This window comes from Phaethon lepturus, unplaced genomic scaffold (assembly GCF_000687285.1).
Source record: "Phaethon lepturus isolate BGI_N335 unplaced genomic scaffold, ASM68728v1 scaffold19148, whole genome shotgun sequence".
In the NCBI taxonomy this organism is placed as follows: domain Eukaryota; kingdom Metazoa; phylum Chordata; class Aves; order Phaethontiformes; family Phaethontidae; genus Phaethon; species Phaethon lepturus.
The window spans coordinates 1-14,375 of NW_010559936.1; the positions used below are offsets into that span (position 1 = coordinate 1).

General features: G+C 50.5%; 1 protein-coding gene across 1 annotated transcript; it reads right to left on the reverse strand.

Moving 5' to 3' along the window:
• Positions 1-486: 486 nt before the first annotated feature.
• LOC104625799 (histidine--tRNA ligase, cytoplasmic-like) lies at positions 487-14,097 on the reverse strand. Its single transcript, XM_010293536.1, is given in 13 exon segments — positions 487-546; positions 1,598-1,744; positions 2,528-2,644; positions 3,900-4,001; positions 4,004-4,153; positions 4,254-4,381; positions 4,523-4,616; positions 7,271-7,369; positions 8,813-8,920; positions 11,033-11,158; positions 11,728-11,823; positions 12,015-12,134; positions 14,011-14,097. Coding segments are annotated over 13 exon segments (1,407 nt in total). The 5' UTR covers positions 14,071-14,097.
• Between the last annotated feature and the right edge of the window lie 278 nt (positions 14,098-14,375).

The following is a 14,375-nucleotide window of genomic DNA, read 5'->3' on the forward strand; positions in this document are numbered from 1 at the left end:
AAGGAAATCCCTGCCCCGAGGGGGAAGCAGGGGCAGGAGTCACAGAGTGGGACAGACAGATTTATTCTGTGTCTGGAAGCAGAGCCTTTACATTTTGCTTGGGTTAAGGTCACCTCCCTGCAGCCAGAGCAGAGAGATGGGGCAAGACGTTTATTCAAAGCGATAGGAACAAGAAGCTGCCACCAGGACCCCGGGGCCGGCTGACAGCACGGGGCTCCACGCATCACTGCAGTGACACCGGCACTTGCCAGAGCCACTTGCAAAACATCTTCCCAGCAACATACTGGAAGTCCAGGGCATGTCGTAGGAGCTGGTGCAGCCTCTCTGCTCCCACCAGCAAAGGGAGAGTACGAGACAAGAATAAATACAGCTTTCAAAGGTCCCCCCCGACCCCACACCTGCTGCTATGTGGCCTGGCGAAGGCATTTACAGGACGAAATCTGTCAGCCAGAATCCAACAAACGAGTAGACATGTCCAGAACAGGTTCAAGGCCGGCTTGTTCGCATCCTGATCTCCTCAACCAGGCTCTCCCTGCGAACGTTGACCTACACAGGGGAGGACAAAGTTGCTTCAATACAACACAAGCAGCTTGACATACTGTTACCTTCTCTGGTCCCAGAGGGATGGCCTGCACCACATGCGTGGCCCTGGGTCGGGGGAGATCACACTGTGGTGCTGTCACTAGTCCACTACAGGGATCAAGCGGGCTGCAGCACATGCAGAGCTCAATCTGTGAGAGCAAGCACCTGCCTGCAACCCTGCCAAGCCCTCTCCTGCCCAACGATAGCAGGAGTGATGTTCTTCCCACTTTCCTACTGGTTCCAAAGGCAAGACCAGTGCATAGATCAGCACTGGTCCCACTCACTCCAAAAGGGCACCTCCAGGACCTGCAGCGATGGTCCCATGCCCCAGATTGAAAGTGTGAGCAGCCATACAGCCCACCAAATCGCCCCGCCATGTTCCAGGCTCCTGAACTGAGGAATAGCTGGGAGTTCAAGGAGGCTGCATGATGGGAAACTCCGCAGACCTGGAGACCTGGCTCCAGGAAACTGCATGGGCTGAGGAACTGGAATGTGAGGTGTTACAGAAGTCCCTGGAGAGACTACTGCTTGGAAAGCTCTAATGAGGAAGCCAATGTATGAAATTCTGAGAGCCTGTTATAGGGGGCTTGGTGGCAAACTGACACCAGGGTACATGCTCCACAGCAAGTCAAGAGGGACTGAGGAAAGTTGTCTCACTGAATCTGCAAAAGTGCACCCACAGGGCCACTGCCATCAGTCCACAAACCTCGCCTCCAGTCTGAGAGCCCTGGCTCGCACCCCTACTGCATGTGGAGAGCCTTCCCTTCACCGCACCTTCTGCATAACCAGCTTTGTTAAGCCTTGGAGGCTTTTCACATAAGGTGGAAGTGCCTTACTCCTCTGATCTCCCTTTTGGGCACTACACTCAAAATGTGGGCCAGCAAAGCCACCTTGCCATGTACAACCTGACAGCACTGCTACAGAGCAGGGTACAAATGGGTCTGGAGGGCTAGCCTGAGCTGGGATGAAGGGTCAAGTAGCCATCCCCCTCACGCCAGGCTACCACAGGCCTCACCTCCTCCCTGGTTGCCACAACCCGCAGCTTGACAACTCCATCCTTGAGCTCCTGCTCACCCACAATAGCAACAAGAGGGATGCCCGTTTCCTCGCAGTACTGCAGCTGACTCAGCAGCTTAGGGTTCTTCTTGTACAGCACTTCTGCCTGGAAGAGAACCAGAGCACACCACCATCAGCAGCACTGGCCTGTCTCTCTGCACCCCCTCAACCAGGCATTGCTGGGCCAGCCTGCTAATTGCCATCTGGTGACCGTGGGGGTGTGTGGTGGGCAAGAAGATGGGCTAATGGAGAAGGTTGGGCATTACAGCTAACGAGTAACACAACACAGCCCAAAGGTACTCACAAGACACTGCTTATCCTGGGAAGGCACCAGGTCATTAGCTCTAGTCCAGATCAGACCAGGGCTGACACCTGTGGTGTCCCTACAGGGTCAAGAGCCCAGCAGGACACCCAGGCATTCTCCTCCACTCAGCCATAAAGGGAGTCTGCCTGGAGCAGGCAGGGAGCAGGGCCCTGCCACACAGCTTTGCCTTCAGCCTGCAGAAAACAGCCCAGGCTCCTCCCTGGTCCCAGTTTCCCCTTGTAAGGCTCTCTGGGTTTTTTTGCTTTTTGTTGGAAGCAGCATGGGTATCCCAGCTGCCACAGAGCAGGGGCTGGAGCATTGCCAGCTTTAGAAATCTGTCCTGAGATAACAGACACAGAGCAGCCCCTGCAGTGTTATAAGGCTAACCAAGTCATGCTGCCCAGCCCCTCCTGGAGAACATCCGATGCAGAACACTGAGAAGAGACAGGCTCCATTAAGGAAGGCAATCTGCTGCCCATCTTCTCTCTATGACTCCTTCCTCCCAAAGCAAAGCCAGATCTGGTCCATTCCTGGCACAGAGAGTGGACCAGGCAGCTCCTGACTTTGCCATCAACCTGGTCATACCTTGATTCCAGCATCCCACAACTCAGAGATGAGCTTCAGCCGCTCTTCAAGGAGCTTCTTTTGGGCAGAGGCCACCAGCACCTGTGTCTCTGTTGTCCTGATCTTTTCCTCAGAAGCCTAGAGAGGGGACAAGACTCAAAAGATTCCATGGACATATAGAGATATCTGAGACCCTATGAGCAGGATGGGAGGTGAAGAGGATCAGGCTCAGTGGGATGAGCAGCATAAACTCAGGAGTCAGGCAGGCCCCATATACCCCATCCTGGAGCAGAATCTCATCTTCTGCGGTTGTTCCATGATGGGGGCCTTAACAGACCCTCCCTCCTGCGCTGCAGGCACGTACAGACTGGAGGATGTGCTGAGAATGAGAAATTTCCCAGCCAGCTTCTGCCTAGAGACTCTTCTTCCACGCCCAAGGGCCTCCTAGAGACGTGCTCTGAACAGCAAGTCTGGTAGAAACTGGACAGAGGCAGCTGCCTGCTCTACAGCTGAGGTGGTAACTACAGGTTAGATTAACAGCAGCAAGGTGAGATGCTCCAGTGCTATCAGAAGCCACCTGCTCCCGCAGCAGATGCTGGATACTCAAAGCAGCATTTTCCTGCTGCTGCTTTTGCTGAAGGGAGAAGCCTTTAAAAGGTCACCTGCAGAGGAACAAATCTGTCTAGGACTGGAGGTGGTGGGGGAAGAATTCAGTTTACACTTAGAAAACCCAGCTGTGTCTGGCTGCCAAGTGAGAACTCCCCACAACAGGGCTCTGGGAGAGGGAAATGCATGGCAGTGTTTTGGGACCTACAAAGGCCTATTTAACACCCATTGATTGGTACAGCAACTCTGAGGAGGAGGGGATAGGAAAAAGGCATCTGGGAAGCCCACAGAGGCACTGCGCTCCCTGCCCCAGGACATACAATCCCTGTTGTGTCTCTGTAGTGCCTTGGGCAGGACGAGTAAATGTGCAAGGCTGCTGTCTCCCTGTGCAGCCTTGCACAGCAGTGCTGCCTTGCCAGGGAGGACTTGGGGTCACAGGGGTAACTAACACAGTGGGGAACACTAACCTGTGTACCTGGTACTGCTGAGGATTAGTGTGCCCCTCTCCAGCTGTGAGAGCTGAACAAGCCACATCTGAAAACTGCTGGAAGAGGGGCCTTGTCTCCAGTGGGAGCGCCCCAGAGATAATCTGCCAAGCCAGAGAAAATTGGAGATTATGTCCTGGTTCTGACTCCTGCTGCAGAGCACAGTAGAGGCCTGGCTGGCTTCTCCATCAAAGACTACAGCAAGGAAGACTCACTTCAGCATCTGCTGGACTGGGGGTATGTGGGGAAGATGTAAATCCTTGCTCTTTCTCCATGCTTACTTGAGCACCTAAGGCACCTACCTCCACTCTCTGCTCTAGGATGGAGAAGATCCGCTCAATCCCAATGCTGACCCCCACGCAGGGCCCCTTCCGTCCCTTGGGATCAAACATCCCCCAAACACCCCCCCCACCCCATCATAGCGCCCGCCCCCAGCCACACTCCCAACGCTGACAGGCTCCTCCACATGGTCGTTCTCCTGCTGTAGCAGCACAGCCTCAAAGATCACCCCTGTGTAATAGTCCAGGCCCCGCGCCAGGCTCAGGTCGAAAGAGACCTGTAGGACACAAGGGAAGCCCCGTCTCTGGGTGCGCTCGGGGGGCCCACACTGCCCAGCCACGAGGGCAGCACCCCCTCCTGCCTCTGCACCTCCTCACCTTCCCTGTGATGCCAAACAGCGTCAAGTACTCAAACAGCAGCTTCATGTCCCCCAGCCCCTCCTTGGCCAGCTTGTTCTGGGACAGCTTTGGGTCCTGGAGAAGCCGCTCAATCAGGTCCAGGCCACCTGTGGGAACAAGCCATACCTCGGGTCTGCCAGTGCAGCAGCACCCACAACGATGGGCCCGGCCAGCCGCCTATGTGCCTTGCACCCCTCCGTTGCTGGCCTGGAAGAACAAGGCCAAGGGCTTGACCTCACGGTGCTCACCGTGCAGCTGGACATACTCCCCGATGCGATCCGCAGCCTCGGGAGAGAGCCCCTTCTCTCCTACCATCTCAGTCCTCACTTCTTCCCATGGCATCTGCGAGCAGAGAGAACAACATCAGCCACTGCTCCAGGGATGTGGTCTCTCCTGGGGAAGGTCTCTGGTGGTCCTGCCCAATACAGATGAACCGACATATCTGCCCTCAACGGATCTTTACACGGCAGAACCCCATCAGTGTCAGTGTGGTTAAGAGGTGCATGAGAGAAGCAGCAAATCAAATGCTCTCAGAGCATGGTCATAACTCCATTTCTTGTATCTCTGCACAGTCTCTTTGTATCCCAACCCTGCAGTCAGCAAAAGCTGACCAAAAACTTGAAGCCCTAGGACAAATACTTTGGTTTTGATTTCTGGCCGGAATCGAACACCGGTACTGTAAAAGCACCAAGTTTGAGAGATGTCTTGCTGCTGTGGTTTCCCTGGATAGGTACTTAGTCATAAACATCAGTCAAGAAAGTGTTGCTGGTCATGCCTACCACCTGGAAAGGTGTGAGAAGATGGCTGGGTGGTGCAAAAACCCGATGTAAGCAGAATACACTGCAGTTTTCCCACTGACCAAGGGGTCAGAGAGAACCAGAGTCTTAACCACATCCATCTGCACTGAGATAAATCACAGCATTTCAGTAAGACAACAAGGAAATTATCCCATCCTAAAAAAGCCCAATCCTCCCTTCCTATTGCTTTTCCATGCATACACAGCCCCAAACCCTTAGGTTTGCAATAGATCTCACTACTAACAGGACTTTAAGTGAGCCTTCCTCTAGTTGTCTTCATTTGACCATCAGATGAGGCCTCCAACGGAAAACACAGTTCATCCTTGAACAAAGCAATGTGAATACACGAGATGAGATACAAGGCTGCTTAACAGGTTTCACAGGAAGTTTACGAGCACTTATTTAAGCAGCCAGCCGACAGTGTCTCCCACATGAGACTGAACACACACAGAAATTCACCTCCAAATTCTACTTTGGATCCTGCACCAAGAAAACTGAGTTTTTAGATGTCACTTCATTTTAAGGTTCTTCTTCCTTAGCTATTAGTGGAGGACTGTATACACATTTATAGACTGGTCTCCAGCATCTTTATACCTGACTAGGCCCACAGTCAAGACAATCAGCTGCAAATAAAAAGCTGTACCTACACTGGCACTTTTCCCTCCTCCCAAAGGGCTGCATAAGGGCCTGAATCCCTCAGAGATCATCACAGCAGCCAATGTTCTTGAGGCAGCTTGCTAAGCACAAACCTTTGGGTGCCTCCTGCCTTGTGTCTTATAGGAGCAGCTGCACATAGAAGGGGCTGTTCTGTGTCACGCCAAACCTGAATAAGCCATACAAATGGTGATGTCTACACACAGCATGTTTTATAGAAGTACCTGTGCTACATGTCCAGATCAGCAGAGGTGTGAATAAAGTGACCAGGAGACATGGGACGGACTACCACCATCCCACAGCACCAGGAAGGAGAATTATGGCACCAAGGAACACGTTGTCCCTGTGACCGTGTCCGCCCTAAGAGTGCTGCACAGTCCAGGCCAGCCCCAAGGATCCTTGTTCCTAGCAAAACATGCACTGATGGCAGGCACAAATGACTGTGAAGACATCCTGTGGGAGCACATAGTGCAGTGCAACACCAAACAGACCAGCCTTCCCTTGCCCAGGAAGCAGGAATGTGCTGCTGGGGTGATTCTTCAGGTCTGCGTTTCTGATCTTTTACTCCTTGTCACTCCAAATCCTTTTCTCTATTTCCAGGTAAAATATAGAAACCTCATCCATAGATGACCACCTCACTTTTCTTTGCTGTCTCCCTGCTGCTCCTCACCACCTCCTGAGGGTCCCACAAACAGCCAGAGACGCACGCTGTCCAGTGGTGCCCTGATCATGCTGAAACAGCCTGGCCAACAACGTGCACATGCTGCGGACCCCGTGTCCTCAGCAGGGATGCTAGACATCACATCGCCAATCAAGAACACCACCAGCTGGCAGGACAGCATTTATGAATAGGGTTCTGGAAAACACAACTCTGGCAGCCTACGCACCTGCGGATTTCCATTTAACTTGGACCCATCACCTGCAAACTTACTGCCGTACAGACTATGATTACAGACTATCACGTATGATTGTGCTTCTCTACTCCTGCATTACCACAGAGATTTACCGTTTATGACATGCTCACCTTGCAGCTGAAGTCTGAAATTTTAGTAAAGATTGGACTGGATGATCTTTCAAGATCCCTTCCAATCTGAGCTGTTCTACGATTCTAGGAGACACCTAGGAAACACCTGTGATTCCCCTTACACCACCTGACTGAACCTGATGCATTTGAAAAGGCTTTTCAATGCCCTGGCCCAGTCTGGGGACAAGTTTTCATGATCCTGGTTCATAAACAGCAGCACCTTAAGAAGGCTAAGGTTTGGGATGTTGAATCTCCCACATGAAGAGCATTTTTCCCTCCCTCCTTTCCATTTGTCAGGACCTCATGGGATACTGGAGGAGAAAGCATAGGATCCAGTTTTCCTGTGTGACTGTTGTGCCCTATGTGCCTCCCCTCCAGAGAAAGGGGGGAACAAGGACAACTTGATGTTTGTCAGCAGTTTCCAGCCAGTTCTCATGGACCGTGGTAAGAGCAGCCCAGAGGGACAGAGACTCACTGAAACTCCAGCAGTGGCAGTTGCAGCACAGGGCTCCAGCCCGTACCTTATCCAGTTTGTCAACGCTGGAGCAGATCGTTCGGAACTTGCTGTCTGGGACACCACAAACTGCAAACATCCCATCAAGGATGCGCCGATCGTTCACCTGAGGGACAGGGAGCAAGTCATTAACTATGAACTCAAACAGATGCTTCAGCTGTGTCCGATTTCTCGCCTCTCTAGTTTTAAGCATGGAAGAGAAACTAGCAGATATCTGCAAAGATTTTTCACCGTTTGCAATTTCTGTCTCTTTCCCATTCCTGAGAAGCTAAGCTGCCTCTCTGCCCACAGCAGGCCAGCTAGCACAACTGACTCCTACCAAGCCTGGGTAAAGCGATCACTTTCTCCTTCTACAGCCACGGACACCTTCACTCAACAAAGAAAAACCAACAGGGCCTATGAGTCCTCTCATGTGGACACATAAACAGCTCAGGAACAGACTAAGGAGGTGAATTCATTGTTGCGTATTTTTATAGTATAGTGAATTCCACAGTTTAATTATGCTCTGTAATAGTAGGTAATTGAGGCCAAAGGCTCAGCTGGATTCAACATTTCCATGGGTAGTGAGAACATCTACAATTAAATTAGACAAAAACAAAGACTGCTTGGGAGTTTGTAATCCTCCAGCATCAACATGAACCAGACAGTGGCTCATGGGAGACAAGAATAACTGCAGGCAGGTTATTTTGCTGTTCCCTATTGCAGGGGTGCCTTCTCATCCTCAAAGGCATCTGCTCTCACCACTGCCCAAACACACAGTAGCGGGGCAGGCAGTTCCTACACACAGCTCTTCAGCTCATCCCAGACAGGTTCAAGGGCAGGTAATTGCCCCCTGCCCAGTAGGGGCTGCACATAGGAGCACAACACCCATCCCGCACTGCTCACCTCCCCTGCAGAGCCCAACAATGACCCAGTTCTGGGTCCCTCTCGGAGATCCCACCACCCTCCTGCACATCAGGCACTCCTACCCATTGCTCTCCGACTGCTGTACTTCCCCATCCTGCCTGACCTGCACACCCAGCACCATTTGCTGCCACACCAAGATAACAAAAGTGTTTTGAAGCAAATAGGAAGCTCAACCTGCAGTAGGGCACGACTCTTCTTCTGGAAGAGGCCTCAGCCTTGGTGGAAAGGCATGAGTCTGCAGACAACACAGCACACACACTGAGCAGATGTCCCTACTAAGGTGTCATCGAGAGCTGGGACAAGGACAGGGATCCTGGGCCAGAGCCTGTGTTCTACTGCAGGCAGTGAACATTAGAGTCACCTGGCTAGTTGGCTGCTGGACATTTTGCAGGGAACTCTGGTTAGTGCTAGAGAGAACTCTGCTAACTGCAGCCTCAGGAAACCTTGCATTCCCAGCTAAAGGCAAGCCTGAGCTAAGGTCCAGCCTTTTAGCATATATATCATGAGAAGTCAGAGAGGCAGGATGAACTTCTGGATTAGACCTTAGTGGGCATTAGAGCAGGAACAGATGCTGCGGCGTAAAACCACAGGAACAACCACCATAGCTTCCCACCATGGCACAGAGAAACCCGCCCAGTCTCACCTTAATGAGAAAGTCCCCAAGCTGCAGGTCACTCAGGATCTCGTGCACAATCTTCAGGCACTCTGCATCAGGAATCATCAGGTCGAACTGCCCAGCAATGTCAAAATCCTGAGACACAGGAAAAGGCAGTAAAGCAATTCCACACCACCGGCCTGGCTGCAGCAATACAGCTTCAACTCTGCTGTTAACAGCAGTTTGTTTACAAAAAGCCACAGAAATGGGACAGAAGGGAGCACTAGCCCTCGCCAATAGGATCCAGAATGGACAGGATGTGGGTTATGACCCTCCTTCATCAAAGGCAGCAGTGCTCTCGTGTCCACTGCATTGCAAAGGGTTTGTATACTGTGTTGTGCCCAGTGGAGTTTGTGAGAAGCCTTTCTGCTTCTCCCTGCTTTCTGCTTCTGGAGGTGTGTGACCTGCTCCCTGCCTCTGACATGGCAGTTTACTGTGTCATACACTTTGAAACAGAGATCCTTGAAAAACAACAAAAAGGAGACAGTAGAGCAATCGTCAGCAGTAAATAAATAGAACAAAGGAATCAGGAAGGGGAGGAAAAAACTACTTATTATTTGATATGACCTAAATGCCAAATGCTTTGCCTTGATTTTTAGGATGTTCTTTTTTTAATACACATGCCAATCAAGTTAATGATCACAGAAGAAGACAAGAGAAGCAACCTCAACTGAGGCAAAACCAAAGTTTCAAGACAGAAAAAGTAATCAGAAAGTCTGAGTTGTCTCCACCAGAGATTACCAGATGAACTAGCACACAGAACTAAAGCCCAACAGCAAGATGTTTTAACAGGCTGTGATATTTTGCCCATGACTGGAAAACAGCAAAGACAACATCAATGTTCAGAGAGAAATAAAACACAGAAACAAGAGACCTCTTATTCAACTTCTATTTATGAATGCCCAAATGCAAAGTCTTCAACGAGATTTTGAGTACAAGAATAATTTTAATTAAGTGGATAAATTTAAACATGGCTTCACCAAGCTTCCAAAATAAATTGGGACAATGTAGGGGGAAAGATCCCTGATCAGCTGAGTGCAAGAAAGGCTGATGCAATCCCCATGGAAGTTGGGCAAGGTGTGGTACAGTCAGGAAAAGTGCTGCTACCACTGTATGTGGCACAGGTGAAATCTCACTGAAAAAACAACCCAACCAAGGGCTGATGAATTTTATTTAAGAAAAGATGCAGAAAAAGCTACTAGGCTGAGCAAAGCAGCAAAGCATCTCCAGGGAGAGAAGGTAACAGAGCTTGATTTACATGGCCTAAGGAGGGGAAGATTTCTCTAAACATCTCCCAAATACTTCTCTGGAAAAGGGGAAGAATCCACATCAAGGGATGACAGCTACCATTTAAAGAGCTGCACTGGCACAAGTTAACTATCAGACAGAAGTAAGTTTAGCCTGGATATTAGAAGACTATTTCCAGCTATCCTAGGAGTGAGTTCTTGGAAGAGTGTTTCAGATCAGACAGTAGGAAAAGACCCCAGGTTGTCTGGAAATGGGAATTCACCATGCTGGAGCTGGAAGGTATCCACAAGGGTTGTATGATGAAATGGGGATATTATCAAACAGAAATCTGTTTGCAATATGAGGCCCTGGGGACTGTGTTAGTACAGTGGAAGAAAGCCATTCCTTGGGGCTACCACACTCATCTGAGAAAGCCACAAAGGAAATTGCTCTTACCTGTTCTATAATTTGGCCTCTGGGTTTTTCCCTTCCTTTAAAATAAAGATTGACTAAGCACGGGACACAAGTAGCATATGCAATGGCTGAGTCACTTGCTCGCCTGGTTCATGTGTCCTGCTAACACACCCAGGAGTTCAACTGTTGCCAGATTTGGGATCAGAAGGAAATTCTCCCCATCCACTAGGCTGGCAAGCACTGTGGGATGGAGCAAGGAGTTGCCCTCCACAGTGCAAAGCAGGCCAGATACCTGGGGCACCTGGGGGCTGTATTGCAAAGTTCCCTGATACATCAGCACCCTGTGTCACTGCCCTCATCCTCAGTCTCAAGCTGTTTTTCACACCCATAATAAGGGCACACTAAGGAGAAGATCCGTGGATCCTCCTGAGCTTTCCACAGCCACAGGGAAGGCCACTGCAAGGTAACACAGTCTTTGGTCCTACATTTTTATAGTGCTACGTCCCCACAAGTGCTGCCCAGCCTACAGCCTCACTCAGCACCATCCCCGTCAATGGCCAAACTCACACACTGGTAGAACTCCCTGTAGCGGCCCCTGGTCATGGCCGGGTTGTCCCGCCTGTACACCTTAGCGATGTGGTAGCGCTTAATGTTGGTGATCTTGTTCATTGCCAAATAGCGAGCGAACGGCACCTGAAATGGTAGGGTTAAGGATGGGAACAGGGAGGGATCACCCCAGTTATCAGTCACAGGCAGTGCTGGGTCCTCACTATCTCCCCAACATGCAGCACAGTGTGGCACACACCCGTGGGGCAAAGCAACTGCTAAGAGATGGCTGGACTTGCCACAGCTCCCCAAGATCTCCACAACTGTCCAAGACACAGCCCACACATGCTGCCATTAGGTGTCCCTACAGGCATCTCCCAGAGCCACCTTAGGTTGCATCTCAGTTCCACGTGGCCTGTGTACAGCAGCAGCCTAGTTTGGGTACCCTGCTGTAGGAGAAACCCCACTCACTACAGATCTGCCTTACCTCCACGTACAAGTGTTACTTTGCTGAACAGAAGCAGTGTACAGTAAATTACTGAGCAACAGTTCTGCACTCACTGAGCCACACTGCCTGCTCATGCTCTCCCTGTCGGTATGGAGACAGGGCAAAGACACTGTGCTCCCTCCTCCTCCCTTGCCCTCTGGACAGCACTGCCCCCAAAGGAGGGCAGCGAAGGTGACAAGACCTCTCAGCATTGGCTGTGGCAGGATACTGTCAGGTCGTAGCGCAGGGACAGCAGCTCTCCTCCTTGATCTTTCAGATCGTAAATGAGCTTTGAGTCTTCACCATATTTCCCTGTCAGCGTCTCCTACAACAAAAGGACACACCAAAAAACAGCATCTTCAGTGACAGGGGATCAGCCCTAGAGCACACAGAAAACAAGGAAAGAAAGAAGGGACACCTAGGAGGTGGAAGAAGAAAACTCAGCCCTCAACACATCACAAGCTTTCAACTGCAGAATCCTCATCAGCTCAGCCAACTTTCTGTGTCTTCACTCACCTTCAGCTCGAACACTGGCGTATCAATGACTTCTGCTCCATGGCGCTTGAAGCAGGTGATGATCGCATTAAAGACACTCTCACGAATGGCCATTTGCTTGGGGCTGTAGTCCCGCGTGCCCTGGGGTGAGGTAAGGAAAAGAGCAGAGGAGGCATTGGGTTAGAGGCACGCAGTGGAGACAGATGTGAGAGGCAATGTGAAGATGCTACCATACTGCTAACAAAACCAGAGAGATCAGGTCCAGACACCAGGTATCAGGAGAGGTGGTAAAAAGCGGCAGCAAAAAAACCCAGGAAAACATCAGGACACAGCTCAGACATGATCTACCATCGTCAGCAGAGCTAAATCTAAGTGAGTTTCACAATGCAAGAAAAGGATCTAACACAGATCCAACAGTCAAAGAGTTCAGCGCTTTTGAACATGACAGTGCAGCTAGGATCTGTCCACAGCTCTGATTCAGACGTATTAGCCAGACCCCTGCACAACAAGCCACCCTGAGAGGTGGAATCAGAGGACAGGCACACTTTGAAGCTGTGGAACAGCCAGCAGCTCTACAATTTCCGAACACACATAGAAAGAAATCATCTTTTCAAAGTGCGATAGCTGTGAAGTGCCCATCTACTGTTCACTGGGATGTGCTCCCTTTTAATATTTTCACTGTTGAGTCACCGAATTATTTCGATGACCGTGTTTAGGCTCTTGGCAACACATAAATCAGTTAATTAACTAGACCTCCCACTTCCATTTTCTAGGGACTGGCAGTTAGGCAGGAGGAAGCAGAGAGAGCAGGCACTTGGTAACACTCCACCTGCAGGTCGCACAGCAAAAAGCAGCTTTCAGCAGTACACTGACGTGGCTGAGACAGGCTGGACACCCAAGCTGTGTTTCCCTGGCACTCATAGAGCTGCAAAATCCCCTCTCCGCATCTTTAAACAGTGAAATACGCTCCCATTTTCCAGTTCTCACACCACAGTTACATTTACCAAAACATATGATAAAGGAAATGGACAAGGAAGGTGGTTTTGAGGCATTTCCTAAGTCAGTGGCATTAGCATAACCTGTTTCGTTCATGAGCAACATTCATAACTGTCTCAGTTGGTCTCTGGTCAACTGCTAGTGCTGAAACATTCACATTACAAAAAATTTCAGCATAAATTGCATTTTAGACACTATTGAGTCTCCAGGCCCCTGAGAAAAGATACCCCAGGAGGAAAGGTCCTTCTGCAGGAGGACACAGAACATCAGCAGCTGGCCAGACCTGCTCAGTAAATGGGATTACCCACCCCCACAGACTAAGGCAAGACCAAAAGCCATGAGACCTTTCTTGCTCCCCACATTTCAACATGCACTGAACATCCCTGGCAAACACTGCCAGACATCTGGGTTTCTTTGGCTGACTTAACGCTTTGCAGTTCCCCCACAACGTGCCTCGCACCAGCAGAGCTGCACTTCACAGCACCCCACGCTCACCCAACCTACCAGAAGCTCTGTACAGATTAACATGGAACAGGACCTGCTTGGGGATCCTTGGTTTGTGAGAGACAATGTCTGCAGGTACTAGTGAGGTCAGTGCCACAAAAGCTGTAGCACTAAACTACTACTACTCCTAGCCCTAAACTCATCAGGGCAATGCAAATAATGACTTTACTTCAAATTGTGCAATCCAAGCATGTACGAGAGCTCTATACTGCACTGCTACGATAAAGCTTGAGCAAAAAGCAATTTAATTTCCTGACCACCAGTTAGTGGTTGGATTATCACAGAAGCATCAGAAAGTCTTTAAGTTAGTAGGGTATGTGGGTTGGATGCTGTGAGAGATGTTTTCACTTCTCCCTTGCTGCTAAAAGCAAAAAGGAAAACAAAAATGAGAACAAAGAAAGACAAGTCTGCGCTGAGATTCTGCACGCACAGGGGCGTGGAGGGGTGCTGTGTGTGTGCGTGGGAGTAGGTCGTGCACACAGAGAGGCATGCGAGTGCATGTGCTGGGGCAAGTTACCTTTGGGGTCTTGAGCACAAATTTGTGTTTCCCCTCATCTCCCCCCAGCTGTGCCTTCATCTCCAGCAGTTTTGCCACCTCCTTCGCAATCTGGGGAGGGAACAATGAGGGAGTTGGGGGTAAGCCTACCTGCCAGGCCCAGCCCACAGGCCTTCCCCAATATCTTCAGCCTCAGCATTCCCAGTACACCCAGCCTCCACAACCTCAATACATCCACTATTCCCAGTCTCCTAGAGCAACCAGAGGGGCACTCCCTGCTCATCTCCAGTATTCCCCACTTCTGCTACAAGCACCCCAATCACAGCACCCCCAACACCCCCACATTCTCTGACTTCCACAACCTCCATTACCCTCAACACCTGCCT